The sequence below is a fragment of the Camelina sativa genome, chromosome 20 (assembly GCF_030686135.1).
Source record: "Camelina sativa cultivar CO46 ecotype springtype chromosome 20, ASM3068613v1".
In the NCBI taxonomy this organism is placed as follows: domain Eukaryota; kingdom Viridiplantae; phylum Streptophyta; class Magnoliopsida; order Brassicales; family Brassicaceae; genus Camelina; species Camelina sativa.
Window position 1 is genome coordinate 9,660,280 of NC_141899.1, and position 20,642 is coordinate 9,680,921.

General features: G+C 35.7%; 5 protein-coding genes across 6 annotated transcripts; 4 read left to right on the forward strand and 1 right to left on the reverse strand.

The window, feature by feature from the left end:
* The first annotated feature begins 613 nt into the window (after nt 1-613).
* LOC104770303 (phenylacetaldehyde reductase) lies at nt 614-2,858 on the forward strand. 2 transcript variants are annotated; one of them, XM_010494705.3, is made up of 6 exons: nt 614-1,205; nt 1,405-1,574; nt 1,658-1,849; nt 2,000-2,162; nt 2,263-2,449; nt 2,536-2,858. In XM_010494705.3, exons 1-6 carry the CDS (start codon nt 1,082-1,084, stop codon nt 2,678-2,680), a joined length of 981 nt encoding a protein of 326 aa, XP_010493007.1. In that variant the 5' UTR covers nt 614-1,081; the 3' UTR covers nt 2,681-2,858. The 2 variants fall into 2 exon arrangements, with proteins under 2 accessions (XP_010493007.1, XP_010493006.1); XM_010494704.3 differs by having other exon boundaries at nt 749-1,205; nt 2,260-2,449.
* A 1,302-nt stretch (nt 2,859-4,160) lies between these two features.
* LOC104770305 (phenylacetaldehyde reductase-like) lies at nt 4,161-6,354 on the forward strand. The gene is made up of 6 exons (XM_010494707.3): nt 4,161-4,671; nt 4,920-5,089; nt 5,172-5,363; nt 5,506-5,668; nt 5,765-5,951; nt 6,035-6,354. Exons 1-6 carry the CDS (start codon nt 4,548-4,550, stop codon nt 6,177-6,179), a joined length of 981 nt encoding a protein of 326 aa, XP_010493009.1. The 5' UTR covers nt 4,161-4,547; the 3' UTR covers nt 6,180-6,354.
* Nucleotides 6,355-7,624: 1,270 nt separating this feature from the next.
* On the forward strand, nt 7,625-9,726 carry LOC104770304 (phenylacetaldehyde reductase). Its single transcript, XM_010494706.3, has 6 exons — nt 7,625-8,057; nt 8,315-8,484; nt 8,558-8,749; nt 8,893-9,055; nt 9,156-9,342; nt 9,426-9,726. Exons 1-6 carry the CDS (start codon nt 7,934-7,936, stop codon nt 9,568-9,570), a joined length of 981 nt encoding a protein of 326 aa, XP_010493008.1. The 5' UTR covers nt 7,625-7,933; the 3' UTR covers nt 9,571-9,726.
* Nucleotides 9,727-13,056: 3,330 nt separating this feature from the next.
* LOC104770306 (phenylacetaldehyde reductase-like) lies at nt 13,057-14,871 on the forward strand. Its single transcript, XM_010494709.3, has 6 exons — nt 13,057-13,294; nt 13,503-13,672; nt 13,752-13,943; nt 14,103-14,265; nt 14,352-14,538; nt 14,624-14,871. The coding sequence occupies exons 1-6, from the start codon at nt 13,171-13,173 to the stop codon at nt 14,766-14,768; spliced, it is 981 nt and encodes a 326-aa protein (XP_010493011.2). The 5' UTR covers nt 13,057-13,170; the 3' UTR covers nt 14,769-14,871.
* A 242-nt stretch (nt 14,872-15,113) lies between these two features.
* Nucleotides 15,114-18,760, reverse strand: LOC104770307 (calcium-dependent protein kinase 8). The gene is made up of 9 exons (XM_010494711.3): nt 18,426-18,760; nt 17,566-18,101; nt 17,259-17,382; nt 17,010-17,153; nt 16,605-16,757; nt 16,413-16,528; nt 16,154-16,324; nt 15,826-16,056; nt 15,114-15,467 (listed from the first exon to the last, which is right to left on the reverse strand). Exons 2-9 carry the CDS (start codon nt 18,076-18,078, stop codon nt 15,315-15,317), a joined length of 1,605 nt encoding a protein of 534 aa, XP_010493013.1. The 5' UTR covers nt 18,079-18,101; nt 18,426-18,760; the 3' UTR covers nt 15,114-15,314.
* Nucleotides 18,761-20,642: the final 1,882 nt, after the last annotated feature.

Here is a 20,642-nt window from a genome sequence, read left to right on the forward strand (position 1 = left end):
GGTTCTCTAAGGCATGTAATGTAAGATGATGAGTAAGAAAGGCGTAAAGAAGCATGAGTGTGCTGGCACGTGAAGAACTGAAGTGGAAGATTAGAGTTACGTGTGAAGAAGAAACATAGAGAATAGTTTGTTAGAGGTATATAGAGAGATAATTGTGGAGTGTAGGGTTCAGAGCTTGTGCTCTGTTCAAAGAGAAACAACAACTTGTGCAGTTTTTGTGTTCAAACTGAATCATGTCTGATGTGTGAAGGGGACAGCCTAAATAATGTGAGATTGATGAGATAAAACACATTTGTCAAGGCTGCGGTGTGATGTGTGGATGAGACAAACTTTACAAGACTTGCAACAGTTTACACTGGTGTTGGTGATGTGAAGTTCCTAATTAAGCATAAGTGGAAATTTAAGTTTTTATACATCTAGTTCCAGAGTTGGATAGCAGTTGGAGGGTGTTGCACTTGCATAATCAGAGATAGCATCAGTTAATGCGGTGGGCATCAGTTGTGCCCAATTATGAGCCACAAAAGCTAGGAGCTTTCGTTCAAATCTTATCTACTATCGTTGCTGCAGCACATTGGAGTCCATATATGCTTTTGACGATTGCATGTTATCACGTATGGGCACCGTTGGAAGACGTGTACTTCGAAGACACCAAGGGAGGAATCAAAATCAAAGTACATAACAATATGTTCAAAGTATTTTAGTTGTGTCATATAAGTCTACAAATACATGCGACTTTTCATGATAGCATATGATAGTTTCTTTATTGTAAAGAAATAAAAATAAAAACGTCTTTTCTCAAATTATGATTCTTACTGTTTCTAAAAGTAAAAGGAATGGTAAGTGAAACTGAATTTGGTAACTGACAAGTCTGCATTCGCCACCTAACCATTTATGCCGACCACAAAAAAAAAAATGCAAATAAAATCATCAGTAAGGGGAAAGAAATCGCGCAAAGCTTATAAATTGGAACCCAAGCAAACACCAAATAAAGGAAACTCACACATTGGTCATTCTTTTGGTCCCCTTCCTCCTGCTTACACAGAAACCAAAACAGAGCACACAAATCGTGATTTTGAGAACTATGGCGAACACTGGTGAAGGTAAAGTGGTATGTGTTACAGGGGCCTCTGGTTACATCGCCTCGTGGCTCGTAAAGTTCCTCCTCAGCCGTGGCTACACCGTTAAGGCTTCCGTCCGAGACCCCAGTTCCGTACCCTCTCTCTTCTCTTCTCTTATCTTTTATCTCCCTCACATTTTATTCGCTTTAGGGTTCTAACACTATTTTCAATTAAGTCTCTACTGTGACTAGATTTGGCTCCTGATTGTATTAGTGTGAATCTTCTCTCTCATCATGCACAAATCATAGTTGTAATAGACTAATAGTTTGTTGATTCACATCTTTAGGTGATCCGAAGAAGACGCAACACTTAGTTTCACTGGAAGGTGCAAAGGAGAGACTTCATTTGTTCAAAGCAGATCTTTTGGTTGAAGGATCTTTTGACTCTGCTATTGATGGCTGTCAAGGAGTCTTCCACACTGCTTCCCCTTTTTATATTGATGTCAAAGACCCACAGGTTCTTTTATCTTATCTTCATACTAGCTTGCTTTTTTACTTTGTGGGTTGATTTGATCTTTAACTTTTATATCCCGGTTTCAGGTTGAACTTATTGATCCTGCTGTCAAGGGGACACTTAACGTTTTGAATTCATGCGCCAAAGCATCTTCGGTTAAAAGGGTTGTTGTGACCTCCTCCATGGCAGCTGTTTGTTACAACGGAAAACCATGCACGCCCGATGTAACTGTCGATGAAACTTGGTTCTCCAATCCTGAGCTTTGTGAGGCCTCTAAGGTGTGTTGAAACTTTGAGCCATGATGACTCATATTCGATTATTGTTGTCACTTGTCATCTACTATCGACTAGTTGTCCCTTCATTGTGCTGTAATGCTAGGCTCTTTAAGTGCAAAACTAAATAGGTTCTGCTTTTTATACTGGACTCAGATGTGGTATGTTCTATCCAAGACCTTGGCGGAAGATGCTGCTTGGAAACTCGCTAAAGAGAAAGGCTTAGAAATCGTTACTATTAACCCTGCTATGGTGATCGGTCCTCTCTTACAGCCAACTCTGAACACGAGTGCTGCTGCTATACTCAACCTAATAAATGGTAAGCAAAGCACTTCCCCTTTTGAATGATTCTTATGACCCTTTTTATCAAATGTTAAAAGAGAACCAATTTCGAGTTCATGTCTTTATATAATAAGCAGGTGCAAAGACCTTTCCCAACGCGAGTTTCGGATGGGTTAATGTTAAGGACGTAGCCAATGCGCACATCCAAGCATTTGAGGTCCCTTCAGCTAACGGACGTTACTGTTTGGTCGAGAGAGTCGTTCATTACTCCGAGGTGGTTAGCATTCTGCATGAGCTTTACCCAAATGTCCCACTCCCTGAAAGGTAAAATCATCTCTACATATATTATAAACTTGTCCAGTCCTGGTCGTGTCTGGTTTCTAATACGGTTTTGTCTCATATATGCACAGGTGTGTGGATGAGAATCCGCACGCGCCCACATATCAAGTGTCCAAGGAGAAAATAAAGAGCCTTGGCATAGACTACGTGCCCTTGCAGGTTAGCATCAAGGAGACCGTGGAGTCCTTGAAGGAGAAAGGTTTCGTACACTTTTGAGAAAACTTGTGAGCCATTGGATTCAATCCAGATTAGATAATGTATTTGGAACACTATTCCCAAAAATATAATATTTGGAAATTTGGAACATGTCAACGAACCTTCAAGGGGATATTAGTATGCTCTCAGTTCTCGTACCTTATTGTTCGTTCAATGAAATAAGATACTTTTCCTTTTATTTGTTGTTGGGGTGAGATATCAAATGAGAATTTTAGTAACGTAAGTACTAAGCAGCTTTTTAAAAAACTTTGAAATTGTAACATAGTTTCAAAAGGAATTTACTAAAGTCAAACTGAAATTGATAACCAACAAGAAGTCTCAACTAGCTACCTAACGATTATCGCCGACCACGCAAAAGGCAAATAAAATCATCATTGCACATGTGAAAGGGAAAAGAAATCACCAAAAGTTGATAAATACAGGAAGAAGATATTCCTTTGGTTCAATATCTTTAATTATCTGTTTAGTTATGTATTCGGTTTGTTTGTTCGGTTTAGCAAACGCATTACATGTAACACTTTGTCTCATACAATTTATTCGACTAGAATTGATATTATTTTCTCTTGATTTTTTTTTTAATAATCATTGATGGGATGAGAGTATAATGTGGCTTCTGATTTACTTGGCGTGGATATGTGAGTAAATTAGTCTCCTGAAAACATATGGTAATTAGTGGTGTGGGCTGCATGGTCGGTGGCGTTTGGAAAAGAAGAGAGTAAAACTTTCAAAGAGATATATATTCAAGTGGTAGGTTCTCTAAGGCATGTAAGATGATGAGTAAGAAAGGCGTGAAGAAGCATGAGATATTGTGTGCTGGCAGGTGAAGAACTGAAGTGGAAGATTAGAGTCACGTAGGTGTGAAGAAACATAGAGAATAGTTTGTTATCTGGAGAGATCATTGTGGAGTGTAGGGTTTCAGAGCTTGTGCTCTGTTCATGGTGGATAAGTAACAGAGATTAAGGAAAAAGCAGCATCAAAAATCATTTATCTACGTCACAACTTTGGGTGATTGTAAGTCTCCTAAATCTTGGAAGTTCAAATTCAAAACTAGCTTCAAATTGACAGAACCCAAGTTAAGCATAAGTGAAAATTTAAGTTTTTACATCTAGTTCCAGAGTTGTATTGCAGTTTGGAGGGGGTGTTGCATTAGTTGGTGGGCATAAGCAGAGAGGACCAGCAACCATTGGCCATAGTTGTGCCCAATTATGAGCCACAAAAGCTAGGAGCTTTCGTTCAAATCTTATCTACTATCGTTGCTGCAGCACATTGGAGTCCATATATGCTTTTGGCGATTGCACGTTATCACTTATGGGCACCGTTGGAAGGCGTGTACTTTGAAGAGACCAAGAAGTTCGTAGTTGTATTCACTATTCAGATTAGTAATAAAATGAAACCAAAATCAAAGTAACAATATGTTCAAAGTATTTTAGTTGTGTCATATAAAAAGTCTACTAATACATGCGACTTTTCATAATAGCATATGATACAGTTTCTTTAATGTAAAGAAATAAAAAAGAAACACGTCCTTTCCGAAATTTCCACCTTAAATATTATTTACAGAGGATTATGATTTAGTTTGTGAGGTTTTTATTCTTAGTTTGCTGTTTCTAAAAGTAAAAGGAATGATAAGTGAAATTGAATTTGGTAACCAACACCAAGTCTGTCTGTACTCAACGCCACCTAACCTTTTTTTACGCCGGCCATCAGTAAACAAAACAATAAGGGGAAAGAAATCACCCAAAGCTTATAAAATAGGAACCAGGCAAAACACCAAATAAAGGAAACTTACAAATTGGTCATTCATTTGGTCCCCTTCCTCTTTACACAGAAACCAAAAGAGAGCACACAAATCGTGATTTTGAGAACTATGGCGAACACTGGTGAAGGTAAAGTGGTGTGTGTTACAGGAGCCTCTGGTTACATCGCCTCCTGGCTCGTCAAGTTCCTCCTCAGCCGTGGCTACACCGTTAAGGCTTCCGTCCGAGACCCCAGTTCCGTACCCTCTCTCTCTTCTCTTCTCTTATCTCTCACATTTTATTCGCTTTAGGGTTCTAACACTATTTTCTATTAAGTCTGTACTGTGACTAGATTTGGATCCTGATCTTGTTTAATCAAAGCTGCAATCTTAAAAATGGATGCTTTTTAAATACCAGTTTATCACCAAGAATGATCCTTTGATTCTCTTATCTGTGCATGCACAAATCATAGTTTATAATAGTTTGTTGATTCACATCTTTAGGTGATCCGAAGAAGACGCAACACTTAGTCTCGCTGGAAGGTGCAAAGGAGAGACTTCATTTGTTCAAAGCAGATCTTTTGGTTGAAGGATCTTTCGACTCTGCTATTGATGGCTGTGAAGGAGTTTTCCACACTGCTTCCCCTTTTTATCATGATGTCAAAGACCCACAGGTTCTTTATCTTATCCTCATACTTGCTTTCTTTTTACATTGTGGGTTGATTTAATCTTTAACTTTTGTATCCCCCGTTTCAGGTTGAACTTATTGATCCTGCAGTCAAGGGGACACTTAACGTTTTGAATTCATGCGCCAAATCATCCTCGCTTAAAAGGGTTGTTGTTACCTCCTCCATGGCAGCTGTTACTTTAAATGGTAAACCACGCACGCCTGATGTAACTGTTGATGAAACTTGGTTCTCCACTCCTGAGCTTTGTGAGGCCTCTAAGGTCTGTTGAAACTTTGAGCCATGACTCAGATTCGATTATTGTTGTCATCTACTATAAGACTAGTTGTCCCTTCATTGTCCTGTAATGTTAGGCTCTTCAAGTTCAAAAACTAAATATGTTCTGCTTTTTGTACTGGCTTCAGATGTGGTATGTTCTATCCAAGACCTTGGCCGAAGAAGCTGCTTGGAAACTCGCTAAAGAGAAAGGCTTAGAAATCGTTACTATTAACCCTGCAATGGTGATCGGTCCTCTCTTACAGCCAACTCTGAACACGAGTGCTGCTGCTATACTCGACTTAATAAATGGTAAGCAAAGCACTTCCCCTTTTAAATGATTCGTATGACTCTTTTTATCAAGTGCTAGAGAACCAGTTTGAGTTCATGTCTTTATATAATAAGCAGGTGCAAAGACCTTTCCCAACTCGAGTTTCGGATGGGTTAATGTTAAGGACGTAGCCAATGCGCACATTCAAGCATTTGAGGTCGGTTCAGCTAACGGACGTTACTGTATGGTCGAGAGAGTCGCTCACTACTCCGAGCTTGTTAGCATTCTGCATGAGCTTTACCCAAATGTCCCACTCCCTGAAAGGTAAAACATTTCTAAATTATATTAACCGGTCCAGTCCTGGTCGTGTCTGGTTTCTAATAGGCTTTTGTCTCATATATGCACAGGTGTGTGGATGAGAATCCGCACGCGTCGACATATCAAGTTTCCAAGGAGAAAATAAAGAGCCTTGGCATAGACTACGTGCCCTTGAAGGTTAGCATCAAGGAGACCGTGGAGTCCCTGAAAGAGAAAGGTTTCGTGCACTTTTGAGAAAGCATGTGATGTGAGCCATTGGAGTCAGTCCAGATTAGATAAAGTATTTGGAACACTACCTAAAAAAATATAATATTGGAACATGTCAACGAACCTTCAAGGGAGAGATTAGTATGCTCTCAGTTCTCGTACGTTTTATTGGCTCCATGAAATAAGATACTTTTCCTTTTTATTTGTTGTTGGGTGAGATATCAAATGAGAATTTTAGTAACGTAAGCAGCTTTTAAAAAAACTTAGAAATTGTACCATATACAGTAGTTTCAAAAGGAATTGAGTAGAGTCCGACTGAAATTGATTACCAACAACAAGTCTCAATTGCCTACCTAACGATTATCGCCGACCACGCAAAAGGCAAATAAAGTTGATAACTACGTGACAGGGAGAAGAGATTCCTTTGGTTCAATTTCTTTAATTATCGGGTTAGTTATGTATTCGGTTTGTTTAGTTGGTTTAGCAAACACATTATTTATTTATTTTTGAACAAAGCAAACACATTACATGTAACACTTTCTCTATTAGCTAGACGAGAATTAGGCTATAAATGGCAACAGAATTTTCATTGGTTTTTACCTTTTAAATTTTAGTTTTTGGATTTTGGTTTTTGAAAATTTGTTTTTTGGTTTTTGCAGTATATTTCAAAATTAATAAACTAAGAAAACATTGAATAGAAAATTTTTCCAAAAAAATCTCAAACTAGTTTCCCTAACTTTTGGGAATCCAACTTTTAAAAATCTTGAATGGTAAAAAAAAAAGTTTCAAACAATATAAAACCAAAATCCAATTAAAAACTAGTAACCATTCAATATCTTAATCAACGAAAAATAACAATTATCTTCCTCATCTCTTTTGTGGTGTCATCATCATCACTTTCCATCATTAGATCCCAGTTTTCCAAGATGATCCTTCTATCTTCTAGACTTTCATTCTTGGTGAATATCTTAAATGAAAATTTTAACAGTAAAATCTCTATAAATTAATCATGTCGAAAAAGAAAATCTATTTTTATTTTCTATCGATAAATTAATAATTAATAGAGATATTTTTCTAGTTTGGTAACTTTTTAAAATATATATTTAAAAATAAGATTTAATCTTTATAATCAATGTTTTTTTATTAATTACAAGAAAATAATACTCTCGTTTCACAAAGAGTGTCATTTTAAGGTTTTAATCTTGTTTCACAAAGAGTATCGGTTTGTGTTTCTAATGCAGTTTTAAGACTTTATATTTTTTTTTTATTCTTACTATTTCAGCTTATTAATTAGAAACTAATATGAAAAATGAAATTTGTTTATTTTTCTTAATCTATGTGAAAAATGCTAAAATGACATTTTTAGTGAAACATAAGTAGTAGTTATCATTTGTCTTGAACTGTTCAAGTTGAACATAACACCAAAATTTTCGGATACAGTATAAATAACACACGAGTCATACTCACCAAACATTTTAAATGTATATATAGAAAATTTTATATAATTATGAATTTATAGTATTGATGAAACTATATATCTACATTAAAAAAATTATTTTATTATATTATCGAATTTTGTCTATAAAATTACACTTACATAACTTGGAACAGAAAAAAATTATTAACTTTTCGAATATAAATCTGTACATATCTTATTTTTATTTAGAATACAAAGCACCAGATAAAGAAATTCTGGTATAAGTTACAAATTGGTCATTCATTTGGTTACAGAGAAACAAGAAAAGGAGACAGACAGAACACAAATCCGTGGTTCGAGAACAATGGCAAACAGTGGTGAAGGTAAAGTGGTGTGTGTTACAGGAGCCTCTGGTTACATCGCCTCCTGGCTCGTTCATTTCCTCCTCAGCCGTGGCTACACCGTTAAGGCTTCCGTCCGAGACCCCAGTTCTGTACCCTCTCTCTTCTCTTCACTTCTCTTCTCTTCTCTCTCTCACATATATATTTGCTTCGCTTTAAGGTTCTAACACTATCTCAGTTAAGTCTGTGGATCACTAGATTTGGATCCTAATTTGTATTAGTGTGAAGAATCATAAAAATTGATGCTTTCTTATACCAATTTATCACCAAGAATGGTCTCGTGGTTTACTTATCTCTACATGCACAAATCGTAGTTGTAATAGTTTGTTGATTCACATCTTTAGGTGATCCGAAGAAGACGCAACACTTACTCTCACTGGAAGGTGCAAAGGAGAGACTTCACTTGTTCAAAGCAGATCTTTTGGTTGAAGGATCTTTCGACTCTGCTATTGATGGCTGCCATGGAGTTTTCCACACTGCCTCCCCTTGTTATTTTGATGTAAAAGACCCACAGGTTCTTATCTTATCCTCAAACTTGCTTGCTTTGTGGATTAGTTTGGATCTTAACTTTACTATCCCCATTTCAGGTTGAACTTATTGATCCTGCAGTCAAGGGGACACTTAACGTTTTGAATTCATGCGCAAAAGCTTCATCGGTTAAAAGGGTTGTTGTGACCTCCTCCATGGCAGCTGTTAATTGCAACGGAAAACCACGCACCCCGGATGTAACTGTCGATGAAACTTGGTTCTCTGATCCTGAGCTTTGTGAGGCCTCTAAGGTGTGTTGAAACTTTGAGCCATGATGACTCATATTCGATTATTGTTGTCATCTACTATCGACTAGTTGTCCCTTCATTTTGCTGTAATGCTAGGCTCTTTAAGTGCAAAACTAAATTGGTTCTGCTTTTTATACTGGACTCAGATGTGGTATGTTCTATCCAAGACCTTGGCGGAAGATGCTGCTTGGAAACTCGCTAAAGAGAAAGGCTTAGAAATTGTTACTATTAACCCAGCCATGGTGATCGGTCCTCTCTTACAGCCAACTCTGAACACGAGTGCTGCTACTATACTCAACTTAATAAATGGTAAACAAAACACTTCCCCTTTTGAATGATTCTTATGACCCTTTTTATCAAATGTTAAAAGAGAACCAGTTTCGAGTTCATGTCTTTATATAATAAGCAGGTGCAAAGACTTTCCCCAACGTGAGTTTCGGATGGGTTAATGTTAAGGACGTAGCCAATGCGCACATCCAAGCATTTGAGGTCCCTTCAGCTAACGGACGTTACTGTATGGTCGAGAGAGTCGCTCACTACTCCGAGATGGTTAGCATTCTGCATGAGCTTTACCCAAATGTCCCACTCCCTGAAAAGTAATAACATCTCTAAATATATTAACCGGTCCAGTCCTGGTCGTGTCTGGTTTCTAATAGGCTTTTGTCTCATATATGCACAGGTGTGAGGATGAGAATCCGTACGCGCCGACATATCAAGTGTCGAAGGAAAAAATAAAGAGCCTTGGCATAGACTACGTACCCTTGAAGGTTAGCATCAAGGAGACCGTGGAGTCCTTGAAGGAGAAAGGTTTCGTACACTTTTGAGAAAGATGTGAGCCATTGGATAAAGTATTTGGAACACTATACCAAAAAATATAATATTTGGAATATGTCAACGAACCTTCAAGGGAGAGATTTTGTATGCTATCAGTTCTCGTACCTTATTGTTGGTTCCATGAAATAAGATACTTTTCCTTTTTATTTGTTGTTGGGTGAGATATCAAATGAGAATTTTAGTAACGTAAGCAGCTTTTAAAAAAAACTTCAAATATTGTACCATAGCTTTCAAAAGGAGTTTATTAAAGTCAAAAGTCAAAGTGAAATTGGTAACCAACAAAAAGTCTCAATTTGCTACCTAACGATTATTGCCGATCACGCAAAAGGCAAATAAAATCATCATCGGCATGTGAAAGGGAAAAGAAAGAGATCACGTTGATAAATACTCCATCTTGTGAAACAGAGTTGCCATGTTCTAAAGAGTTACCATGTTCTTTTGATGACCGTCCAACCATCAACAGCGACAAGAAAATACACTATTATGGGATTAAAAACTGTCGCCGGAACAGTTAAAACAGTCGGCCGAATGAATGGCAATAAATCATAACTGTCGCTGGAATATTAAACGATCAGTTATTGTTCCGAAAACAGTTGCTGAGTCACTTTTTATAAACATCATCATCATTAATTTATGCAATTTTGTGTTTAAAGTAACAAAAATACATTGATTTTCTTTTGTCGCTATCGTTGGTTCAGCGATCATCAAAAGAACAGGGCTAGTGTCATTTTAGTGTTTTATTTTTGTTTCACATAGAGTGTCATTTTACATTTCAATGCATCATTTTATATTTTCAATGCACTTTTATATTAAATTTAATAGTTTTACCTTTAATCTATAACTAAATTAACCCATTAAAACTTACTCTCTCTGTTTCACAAAGAGTGTCATTTTGACACATTTCACACAAATTAAAAAAAGTTTGAATTATACATGTTTGCCCTTATTTAATAAGTAATTAATTATCTAAGTTCAATAAAAATAGTTTTGGGTAAATTTAGCATTAAAACACTCATTAGAAATGTAAAATGACATTCTTTGTGAAACAATTTTTTTTTTCCAGAATGACATTCTTTGTGAAACGGAGGGAGTATTAAATAAGAGCATATGTATATTTTAATGTTTTCTTAATTTGTGTGAAATGTGTCAAAATGACACACTTTCTGAAATAGAGGGAGTACTAACTAATATGTGTAAGGCAAAAGAGATTTTTTCGGTTTAATATCCTTAATTATCAGTTTAGTTATGTATTTGGTTTGTTTATTCGGTTTAGCAAACACATTACATGTAACATTTTTCTCTATTAGTGAGAACTAATCAACCAAAAGTAACAAGCTTGTTATTTTATCATCATCATCATCATGATCTCTTTCCATCATCAGATCTCTATTCTCCTAGATGATCTTTCTTCCTTCGTGATCATCTTCTAGACTTTGATTCCCAATTCTCAAATTTTCTATGAATCTCTAAATTGAATTTATCTACAGTAAATATCTATAAACTAATCATATTGGAACCAAAAAATTTATTAATTTTATAATCGATAAATTAATAATTATATTTTTCCAATGAGGATCAGAGATTTGAGAGAAAAACTAGAAGCTTCACATAAAGGACCAAGCGCTCAAATCTCTAATGGTGCCCGCATGAGGGGAAAGCCATTGGAAAACGTGAGGAATAGAAAATGTGGTTCATTTGTCGGCAGAAACGGCTCCGCTGATAAATTGAACACATTTCCTATCGAATTACTCATGACGGCTTCCCTATCTTTCTATTCTTCCCTATCCATACAACACCACAAGTTCTTTGCTTTGCATTTATATAGCTTGATACGTCCGGATGCATTTTTTACATTAGATTTCATAGTTTTACCCTTAATCTACGACTAAATTAACCTATTAAACACTTATTAAATAAGAGCATATATCTATATATTAATATTTTTTAATCTGTGTGAAATGTGTCAAAATGACATTCTTTGTGAAACAGATCATGAAGTACTAACTAGTATGTGACAGGCAAAAGAGATTTTTTTGGTTCAATATCCTTAATTATCGATTTAGTTATGTATTTGGTTTGTTTATTCGGTTAGCAAACACATTACATTTTTCTCTATTAGTGAGAACTAATCAACCAAGAATAACAAGTGTCATCATCATCATGGTCTCTTTCCATCATCAGATCTCTATTTTCCCAGATGATCTTTCTTCCTTCGTGATCATCTTCTAGACTTTGATTTCTAATTCTCGAATTTTTAGTGAATCTCTGAATTGAATTTATGCACAGTAAATCTCTATAAACTAATCATGCTAGAACCGAAAAATTTATTAATTTTTCTATCAATAAATTAGTAATTATATTTTTCTAATGAGGATCAGAGATTTAAGAGAAAAACTAGAAACTTCACAGAAAGGAGCAAGAGCTCAAATCTCTAATGGTGCCCATGAGAAAAACGTGAGGAATAGAGAACGTGGTTCACTTGCCCGCAGAAACGGCTCCACTGATAAATTAAACACAGATCCTGCCGAAGTACTCATGACGGCTTCCCTATCTTTCTCTTCTTCCCTGTCCTTACAACACCACAAGTTCTTTGTTTTGCTTTTATATAGCCTAATATGTCCGGATGCATTTCTTACATTATATTTCATAGTTTTACTCTTAATCTATGACTAAATTAACCTATTAAACACTTATTAAATAAGAGCATATATGTATATTTTAATGTTTTCTTAATTCGTGTGAAATGTGTTAAAATGACACTTTTTGTGAAACAGAGGGAGTACTAACTAGTATCTCACATGCAAAAGAGATTTCTTTGGTTCAATATCCTTAATTGTTTGTTATAATCAATTTTGTTTTTTAATCAATTACAATAAAACCAACAATTATCATGTTTTGAACAATAACACCCAAACTAAATAAGTACCCGTGCAATAGCACAAATTAAAATTTATTTTATATATACCAAAACTATTTCTATTTTTAGGATCATTTTTAAAAAACCTTTTTTTCATATTCCTTTTCAAAAATACTCCTCCACGTTGATCATTTTCAAAACTACCCCTCTTTATATATAAAATGACTAAATTACCCTTTTTGACTGACAGCAAGAATGTGCAGTCACCAAAATAGAAAAAAATTTCCGCCAAAAAATTGAAAATTTTCCTGCCAAAAAAAAAAAAAAAAAAATTCCGTCTAAAATCGAGAAAATTTTCCGCCAAAATTATAAAAATGGATTTTTCTGCCAGATATTCTCAAATTAAAACCACTTTTTACAAGGTTTTTATCAGATTTTAATAAGATTTTTATAAGGTTTTTATAAAGTTTTATAAGATTTTTATAAAGTTTTTCTAAGGAATTTGCAAAGTTTTTATAAGATTTTTATAAAGTTTTAATAAGTTTTTCACAAGGTTTATTAAAAAAAAAAATTAAATTTATTGAATACATATCCTATTTTTAATATTTCAAACACGAGGCACGAGATAAAAGTTAACTACTACAAGACACACTGGTCACTCATTTGGTCCTCTCCTGTTACAGAGAAACCACAAAAGGGGACAAACAGCACACTATTCCGTGGTTCGAGAACAATGGCGAACAGTGGTGAAGGTAAAGTGGTGTGTGTTACAGGAGCCTCTGGTTACATCGCCTCGTGGCTTGTCAAGTTCCTCCTCAGCCGTGGCTACACCGTTAAGGCTTCCGTCCGAGACCCCAGTTCTGTACCCTCTTCTTCTCTTCTCTTCTCTTATCTTATCTTATCTCTCTCACATATATTCGCTTCTCTCTTGTTTGATCAAAGCTACAATCTTAAAAATTGATGCTTTTTATACCAATTAATCACCAAGAATGATCCCTTACAATATTTTCTTATCTCTGCATGCAAAAATCGTAGTTGTAATAGTTTATTGATTCACATCTTTAGGTGATCCGAAGAAGACGCAACACTTAGTTTCACTGGAAGGTGCGAAGGAGAGACTTCATTTGTTCAAAGCAGATCTTTTGGTTGAAGGATCCTTCGACTCTGCTATTGATGGCTGCCATGGAGTTTTCCACACTGCGTCCCCTTGTTATACTGATGTCAAAGACCCACAGGTTCCTATCTTCTCCTCAAACTTGCTTGTTTTAATTTGTAGATTAGTCTGGATCTTTAACTTTTGTATCATCATTTCAGGTTGAACTTATTGATCCTGCGGTCAAGGGGACACTTAACGTTTTGAATTCGTGCGCCAAAGCATCCTCCATTAAAAGGGTTGTTGTGACATCCTCCATGGCAGCTGTTAATTACAATGGAAAACCATGCACGCCTGATGTAACTGTCGATGAAACTTGGTTCTCTGATCCTGAGCATTGTGAGGCCTCTAAGGTCTGTTGAAACTTTGGGTCATGACTCATACTCAGATTATGATGAAACTTTATTTCTTGTCATCTACTATCGACTAGTTGTCGCTTCATTGTCCTGTAATTAACGTAAGGCTCTTTAAGTTCAAAACTAAATATGTTCTGCTTTTTATACTGGACTCAGATGTGGTATGTTCTATCCAAGACCTTGGCCGAAGATGCTGCTTGGAAACTCGCTAAAGAGAAAGGCTTAGAAATTGTTACTATTAACCCAGCCATGGTGATCGGTCCTCTCTTACAGCCAACTCTGAACACGAGTGCTGCTGTTATACTCAACTTAATCAATGGTAAGAAAAACACTTCATCTGACCACTTTTTTATCAAATGTTAAAAGAGAACCAGTTTCGAGTTCATGTCTTTATATAATAAGCAGGTGCAAAGACTTTCCCCAACGTGAGTTTCGGATGGGTTTATGTTAAAGACGTAGCCAATGCGCACATTCAAGCATTTGAGGTCCCTTCAGCTAACGGACGTTACTGTATGGTCGAGAGAGTCGCTCACTTCTCCGACGTTGTTAGCATTCTGCATGAGCTTTACCCAAATGTCCCACTCCCTGAAAGGTAAAACATCTCTAGATATATTATTAATATTCCCAGTCCTAGCCGTGTCTGGTTTCTAATAGGCTTTTCTCTTATATATGCACAGGTGTGTGGATGAAAATCCGTACATGCCGACGTATCAAGTGTCCAAGGAGAAAATAAAGAGCCTTGGCATAGACTACATACCTTTGAAGGTTAGCATCAAGGAGACCGTGGAGTCCCTGAAGGAGAAAGGTTTCGTAAACTTCTGAGAAAGCATGTAAGCCATTGGATTCAATCCAGATTAGATAAAGTATTTGGAATTGTCAACGTACCTTACTGTTGATTCCATGAAATAAGATACTTTTCCTTTTATTTGTTGTTAGTGAGATATATCAAATGAGAATTTTAGTAACGTAAGCAACTTAAAAAAAATTATAAATTGTAACTGATCAAACAATTATTAATGGTAGGCTTCTGTCCATTATTGAAGTTGGTGACAAGAGAGTTTATCGAATAGGCTTCCATTGTCGGCAAAGAAGTAAACAATACGAGGGATTTGTAGTTTTGTACACGTATGGTTTGCCAACAACAAATAGGTAGTAATCCAGACAATATGAAAAATAATAGTCAAGAAATTTAAGAACAACTTCATATCGTACATGGCTGGCTATTCAAGTAACTAAAACATTTGAAAACCCTGATCTACAATTATTGTGAAGAAAGAAAAAAAGGATTAAAAAAGATAACAATTTTCAAAGAATAGTGCTTTTTTCTTTTTACTTCTTTAAGAGATACAGAAGAAACATGAACCTTTCTCAGTTCTCGCCTTCTAATTGCAATGAACCTTCTCTCATTAATTTGAGGCTCAAACTGTTGAATCTTTCCCGGGAATACTGTCTCGAAGCTTTCCTCCAGTCTGTTCCAGCTTTCATCATTGCCGCGAACTCTTCATAGCTTATCCGCCCATCCTAATCACCAAGAAGCACCACTCAAAGAATCAAGATAAGACTTACAAACTGCTATCTATCTCCATACCGAGTTAGCCATTATATCACTATTTAAGACTTGGAACTAAGGATGTAGAATTCTGAGAATTCCCAAAAATCTCCCTGCTAAAAGTAGGCCTCAAACTAGTAGCAAACTTGGGGCACAACCCACTCTCGAAAGCTAACTTGTGAGGAGAGGATGCGCTTTCAACTTATAAGCCATGTACTATTTTTTCCTCTTCGAATGTGGGATATTTAGTAGTATTTAGTGTGCGATGGTTTTTTAAGATGCATTTGCAGAGACAAGTATTGATTTCTTAAAGTCATATTTTGGGGTTACCTTGTCTGTGTCAACATCTTGCATGATGGCTGCAATAACTTCCTCACTGCTGGTGTCCACCTCATCATTTAAAGCCTCACGCAGCTCCTCAATCTCTATGTAATCGCTCTGGTTCTGGTCAAAAAAGCTAAAAGCCTTGTGCAAGTGTTCGTCGTTCGCCATCTTCTTAAGATGCACAGAGACAGCTACAAACTCCCCATAGTTTAAAGTTCCATCACCATCTACATCAGCCTGTCACTCAAAAACAAGCTCTCAAATACCGTTTGCTTGGTGAAGGCAATAAACTTAATAGGAACACAAACTTCAGAAGGTTGAAGTTTTTTCTTACAGCTTCCATCAGAATCTGCAGCTCAGTATCAGGTATCTGCTGTTGTCCGAGTTTATGAAGTCCATATTTAAGCTCCTCGAGGTTTATCTTACCCAACTTTTTACTGTCCATCATCTCAAATGCTTCCTTTATGCCAGCTACTTCCTCCACTGATAAGTGTTCGGCTATCACCTAAAAAGACAGTGAAAAAAATAGTTTCACATTATTTCTTCAGAATCCGACAGAAATAAGTAGCGGCAATGCATAACGAAATCACTACCCGTAGAGCTCTTTTCTTGAGCTTGTTCATAACAGAAAATTGTTTGAGCCTTGCTTTCACTGTCTCACCGAGTGAAACGTTTGGAGCCTTCTTTGCATTTTGTATCCAAGAATGTTCTGTAAATAGTAGTGTCACGGCATATTCATTCCATAAGTAATAGATATCAGAAACAGAGCCAAATAGTATACATACCGAGTACTTGTGCAGCAGAAAGCCGTTTTTTGGGGTCAGGTTCGAGCATCTTTCTCACAAGGTCCTTGGCGGTCTCAGAAACTCTTGGCCATGGATCTCTCTTGAAGTCGATGACTGACCTAATGATCGCCTGAGCCACCCCTTGCTCAGTCTCTTTACCAAAAAAAAAAAAAATCAACATCAAGAAAAGAAACTGAAAAAGTGGAAGAAGAGGCAAATAGTGAATCCATGAAAATGTAATTAGTTAACATCAGGATCCTATATCATTCACAGAGGAAACTGGATGTTCGGAAGTAAATCTTTCTAATCATGGAAACTAAATCCCAACAGTTGCATATGCGTACAAAATATCTACTGTTGAGAACAAATTGAAAGCTCAAGAGAATAAGACTGATCATAACAAACCGGCCCAAAATGGTGGGACACCACAGAGAAGGATATAAAGGATAACTCCAGCACTCCAGATGTCAACCTCAGGTCCATAATTTCGCCTAAGTACCTCTGGTGCCATGTAATAAGGACTTCCAACAATCTCGTTAAATCCCTCACCTGTTACACATTCGAAAAAAAAATATCAAGTAGAGTAAACAGAACAAAATTATCTGTTGATCTGAGATATATAATGGACATATTATATCATCTATACGACTTTACCAGGCTTGAAGAAGACTGATAATCCAAAATCTATGGCTTTAAGGGCTGATGTCTCTTTCTTATTTGCAAAGAGAAAGTTTTCCGGTTTTAGATCCCGATGCATCACTCCATGCTTATGACATATCTGCAATACCAAAAGGTGTTCAAATCATAAAGTTAGGATAACAGTTAACAACCCTAATGAGCATAAAGACAAATAAGGAAAAAAATAAGCCACTGCGTAAAGACAAACAAGGAACCTTGCAACAGAACTACAGTAGAGGCAACATAAGTAGAGTCTAAACGAAAAGAAAGTAAAGCTACAAACCTGAACAACTTCAAGAATAGTCTTCATTACTGCAGCAGCAGCTCGTTCAGTATAATGACCTCTTGCAACAATCCGATCAAACAGCTCACCTCCTTCACACAACTCCATCACTATATGCACAGCATCATCATCCTCAAAGGAATCCTTAAGTGACACAATATTCGGGTGCCTAGGCATATGCTTCATAATCTGAACTTCCCTCCTAACATCCTCTATATCCACAGCAGTTCTAAGCTTCTTCTTTGATATAGACTTGCACGCATACTTCTCGCCAGTTTTGATATCAGTGCACAAGTACGTAATACCAAACTCCCCGCGACCAACCTCACGCCCCAGATCATACATGAGAGATATGTCATGACCTGTTGGATCTTTCAAAACACAGAGCTTGAAACCAGCTCCAGATCCATTTGTAGTGTATGCGTCGCTGTAAAAAGGATTGCTTTTGGTCTTTGGTTTCCCATGTTTACTCCCAGCATCTTCTGGACCAGGGCTCGCACAACAATTTCCCATTTACAATCAACTCTTGAGGAATCCTGAGATTGAATTCATTTCATCAACAACTAAAAATGAGACTCACAACGGAAACATGTCATTCCCCACCCCAATCAAGAAAGCTTAAAACTTTAATCAATTAATCTCTTAAAAATACCAAATTTAGGATTTAAAGACAATCAGATTTGATGACAAAGGGGGAAAGAGACAAAACAAACGATCGAGAATTAAAAAAAATGCAACGAAATTAAGAACCCTAAAAACTGAAGAGCAGGATAAGTAAACCCTAGCAAACGAAATCAGGTGAAATGAAAAGAACCAAAAAAGACAGATGCTTTAAGATTAGTTAGGGGGGAAACACAAACCTGAGAAAGAGAGAGAGACCTTAAACGCAGAGAAAGAGATGATCAAATTGGAGTGAATCGGAGGAAGCAAACAAAGTGACAGAGAGAAATGGAGAAGAAGGAGAAGAGTCAAAAAAGTCTCCTCCTTTCTCGCTCTTCTTTCTGAGTGTGATGTGAGCAAACAAGAGAGAGAGAGAGAGAGACTCGACTCCTTTTGGTTTTTTTTTTTCACTCTCTATTGTGAAATCAGCGGATGACCCATTTGCCTAAAGACAATCAATCACACGGCTCACAAGACTCACTTTTTTTTATTTTGTGTGTCTGCCTCACCTTTTTTTTTTTCGTCTGAATGATTCACAACACAGTAAAGTTATATTTTTCTAAATTACTTTCTCAATCGGTGCACAAAAAAAAAAAAAAATTACTTTCTCAATCGGTGAACATGAACATGTGTTATAAAACAAACAAAAAAAACATTGTTTCATGTTTGACTTTTGTGTGTTTGTCGTATCTCTACGGATTTAATTAAACAAACGAATAATTTTTTTTCTAAGCAAACGATTAATTTTCACACAGTACAAACCTATAACTTGCAAATCTCTAATCTCTTAAGAATCTTTTTTTTCTTTATTGGCTCTAACATCATATATTTAACCAAAGTTTTTACCTCCTGAATCGACAACAGATCCTTGTTTAAAGACATTTCTATGTTGTTTTTTTTCAATTAATCTTTTAAAATTATGTTAGTTAGTATTCCGAGTATTTTATTAAGAGAAACTAAGATTTTGAATGGGAGAACAGAAAAATAGCAGATCACTTTTTAGTGTAGTTCTTCTATCACTAAGTTACCATTTAAGAATTTTTTTACTTTTACAAATTAATGTAGATGAACTGTATGCAGTTCAAATATTTTTTGTCTTTTTGTAGTAAATGCAGGAGAAACACATGCAGATATAGTCTACAGCTTTTTGATGCTATTCACCCTTGATCTGCACTTGAACAGCCTAATATTTGATCTACTTTTATTCTGCTTGATCTGCTTGAACCAGTTAATTTGCTCTGCTTAATATGCTTTTTTCATTCAAGGCCTAATAATGGAATCAATGAAATAAAACACTGTTCGAATAATATTTTAGTATATTCTTTTGGTAGTAGCGAATTTTTTACTGGTATGATGACCACGTGATCTCGTTGGCAGAAGTCATGTTTGCTGACAATTACGTTTAGATCAATATCACAACAACTCTTCTATACCAAAAATTTATTTTCTCGTAGGTTTATGTTGTGACGACGATGAACCAGAAAACTGAAAACCATGTAAATTATAGAACCGGTCAACTATATACAGTAAAAAAAAGGAACTATAGAATTAGTCAACCATATAAATTCCACGTTTCTTAAAGTGTTTTTTTGGAAAAAATTGTATTTAATACCTAAACTTTTTAAATTTATGCCAAAAACTCAGAATTTCGTAGGAGGCACTATTTAATACATCAAGATCTATTAACTATCCATTTAAAACACTAAATATCGTTGATTAAGCCAAAATATATATATCATTAAATGAGATAAATGAGCAACTAAGGTCGTTACTTTGTCGTTTAAAGGCATGTTGTTTTTGGATTCATCAACAATATTTGGTGTTTTAAACGGCTAGTCAACTTTGACCCAAAAAAAAAACGGCTAGTCAACAAAACTTGATGTATTAGGCTTCCAACAAAGTTCATAGTTTTTTGGTCTAAATTTTAAAGTTGATGTATTAAAATATAATATTTACTATATTTTTAATTTAACTTTTTGAAGAGTATTGGATGACTTTGATTTTGGATGTTCAATTAACTCATTCAACAATTAATCATTATTAGCTGAATAATAAAAGAAATTATACTACTCATTAGATAAATGCAATTAAATACATCAACTTTTAAATTTAGGCCAAAAACTATAAAATTTGTGGAATGTCATTTAATACATGAAGTTTTGTTGACTAGCCATTTAAAACACCAAATATCGTTGATGAATCAAAAAACAACATGCCTCAAAGTAACGGTCGTTAGTTGTTCAATTATCTTATTTAACAACATATGTATTTTGGCTTAGTCAACAGTATTTGATGTTTTAAATGGCTAGTCAATAGATCTTCATGTATTAAATGACCTTACATAAAATTTATGGTTTTTTTCCTTAAATTTGAAAGTTCATGTATTAAATGATATTTTTCTCGTCTTTTTTTTTAGT

Excerpts from the sequence above, each read along its gene's own strand:
- LOC104770303 (XM_010494704.3), top strand. The coding sequence starts at position 1,082 with ATGGCGAACACTGGTGAAGGTAAAGTGGTATGTGTTACAGGGGCCTCT. Across the intron at positions 1,850-1,999 it reads AGCTTTGTGAGGCCTCTAAG|ATGTGGTATGTTCTATCCAA; the intron begins GTGTGTTGAAAC and ends TACTGGACTCAG. Across the intron at positions 2,450-2,535 it reads AATGTCCCACTCCCTGAAAG|GTGTGTGGATGAGAATCCGC; the intron begins GTAAAATCATCT and ends ATATATGCACAG.
- LOC104770305 (XM_010494707.3), top strand. The coding sequence starts at position 4,548 with ATGGCGAACACTGGTGAAGGTAAAGTGGTGTGTGTTACAGGAGCCTCT. Across the intron at positions 4,672-4,919 it reads GGCTTCCGTCCGAGACCCCA|GTGATCCGAAGAAGACGCAA; the intron begins GTTCCGTACCCT and ends TCACATCTTTAG. Across the intron at positions 5,669-5,764 it reads TATACTCGACTTAATAAATG|GTGCAAAGACCTTTCCCAAC; the intron begins GTAAGCAAAGCA and ends TATAATAAGCAG.
- LOC104770304 (XM_010494706.3), top strand. The coding sequence starts at position 7,934 with ATGGCAAACAGTGGTGAAGGTAAAGTGGTGTGTGTTACAGGAGCCTCT. Across the intron at positions 8,058-8,314 it reads GGCTTCCGTCCGAGACCCCA|GTGATCCGAAGAAGACGCAA; the intron begins GTTCTGTACCCT and ends TCACATCTTTAG. Across the intron at positions 8,485-8,557 it reads TTGATGTAAAAGACCCACAG|GTTGAACTTATTGATCCTGC; the intron begins GTTCTTATCTTA and ends TCCCCATTTCAG.
- LOC104770306 (XM_010494709.3), top strand. The coding sequence starts at position 13,171 with ATGGCGAACAGTGGTGAAGGTAAAGTGGTGTGTGTTACAGGAGCCTCT. Across the intron at positions 13,295-13,502 it reads GGCTTCCGTCCGAGACCCCA|GTGATCCGAAGAAGACGCAA; the intron begins GTTCTGTACCCT and ends TCACATCTTTAG. Across the intron at positions 14,539-14,623 it reads AATGTCCCACTCCCTGAAAG|GTGTGTGGATGAAAATCCGT; the intron begins GTAAAACATCTC and ends ATATATGCACAG.
- LOC104770307 (XM_010494711.3), bottom strand. The coding sequence starts at position 18,078 with ATGGGAAATTGTTGTGCGAGCCCTGGTCCAGAAGATGCTGGGAGTAAA. Across the intron at positions 17,154-17,258 it reads ATCAGTCTTCTTCAAGCCTG|GTGAGGGATTTAACGAGATT; the intron begins GTAAAGTCGTAT and ends AATGTGTAACAG. Across the intron at positions 15,468-15,825 it reads AAGATGTTGACACAGACAAG|GATGGGCGGATAAGCTATGA; the intron begins GTAACCCCAAAA and ends CTTGGTGATTAG.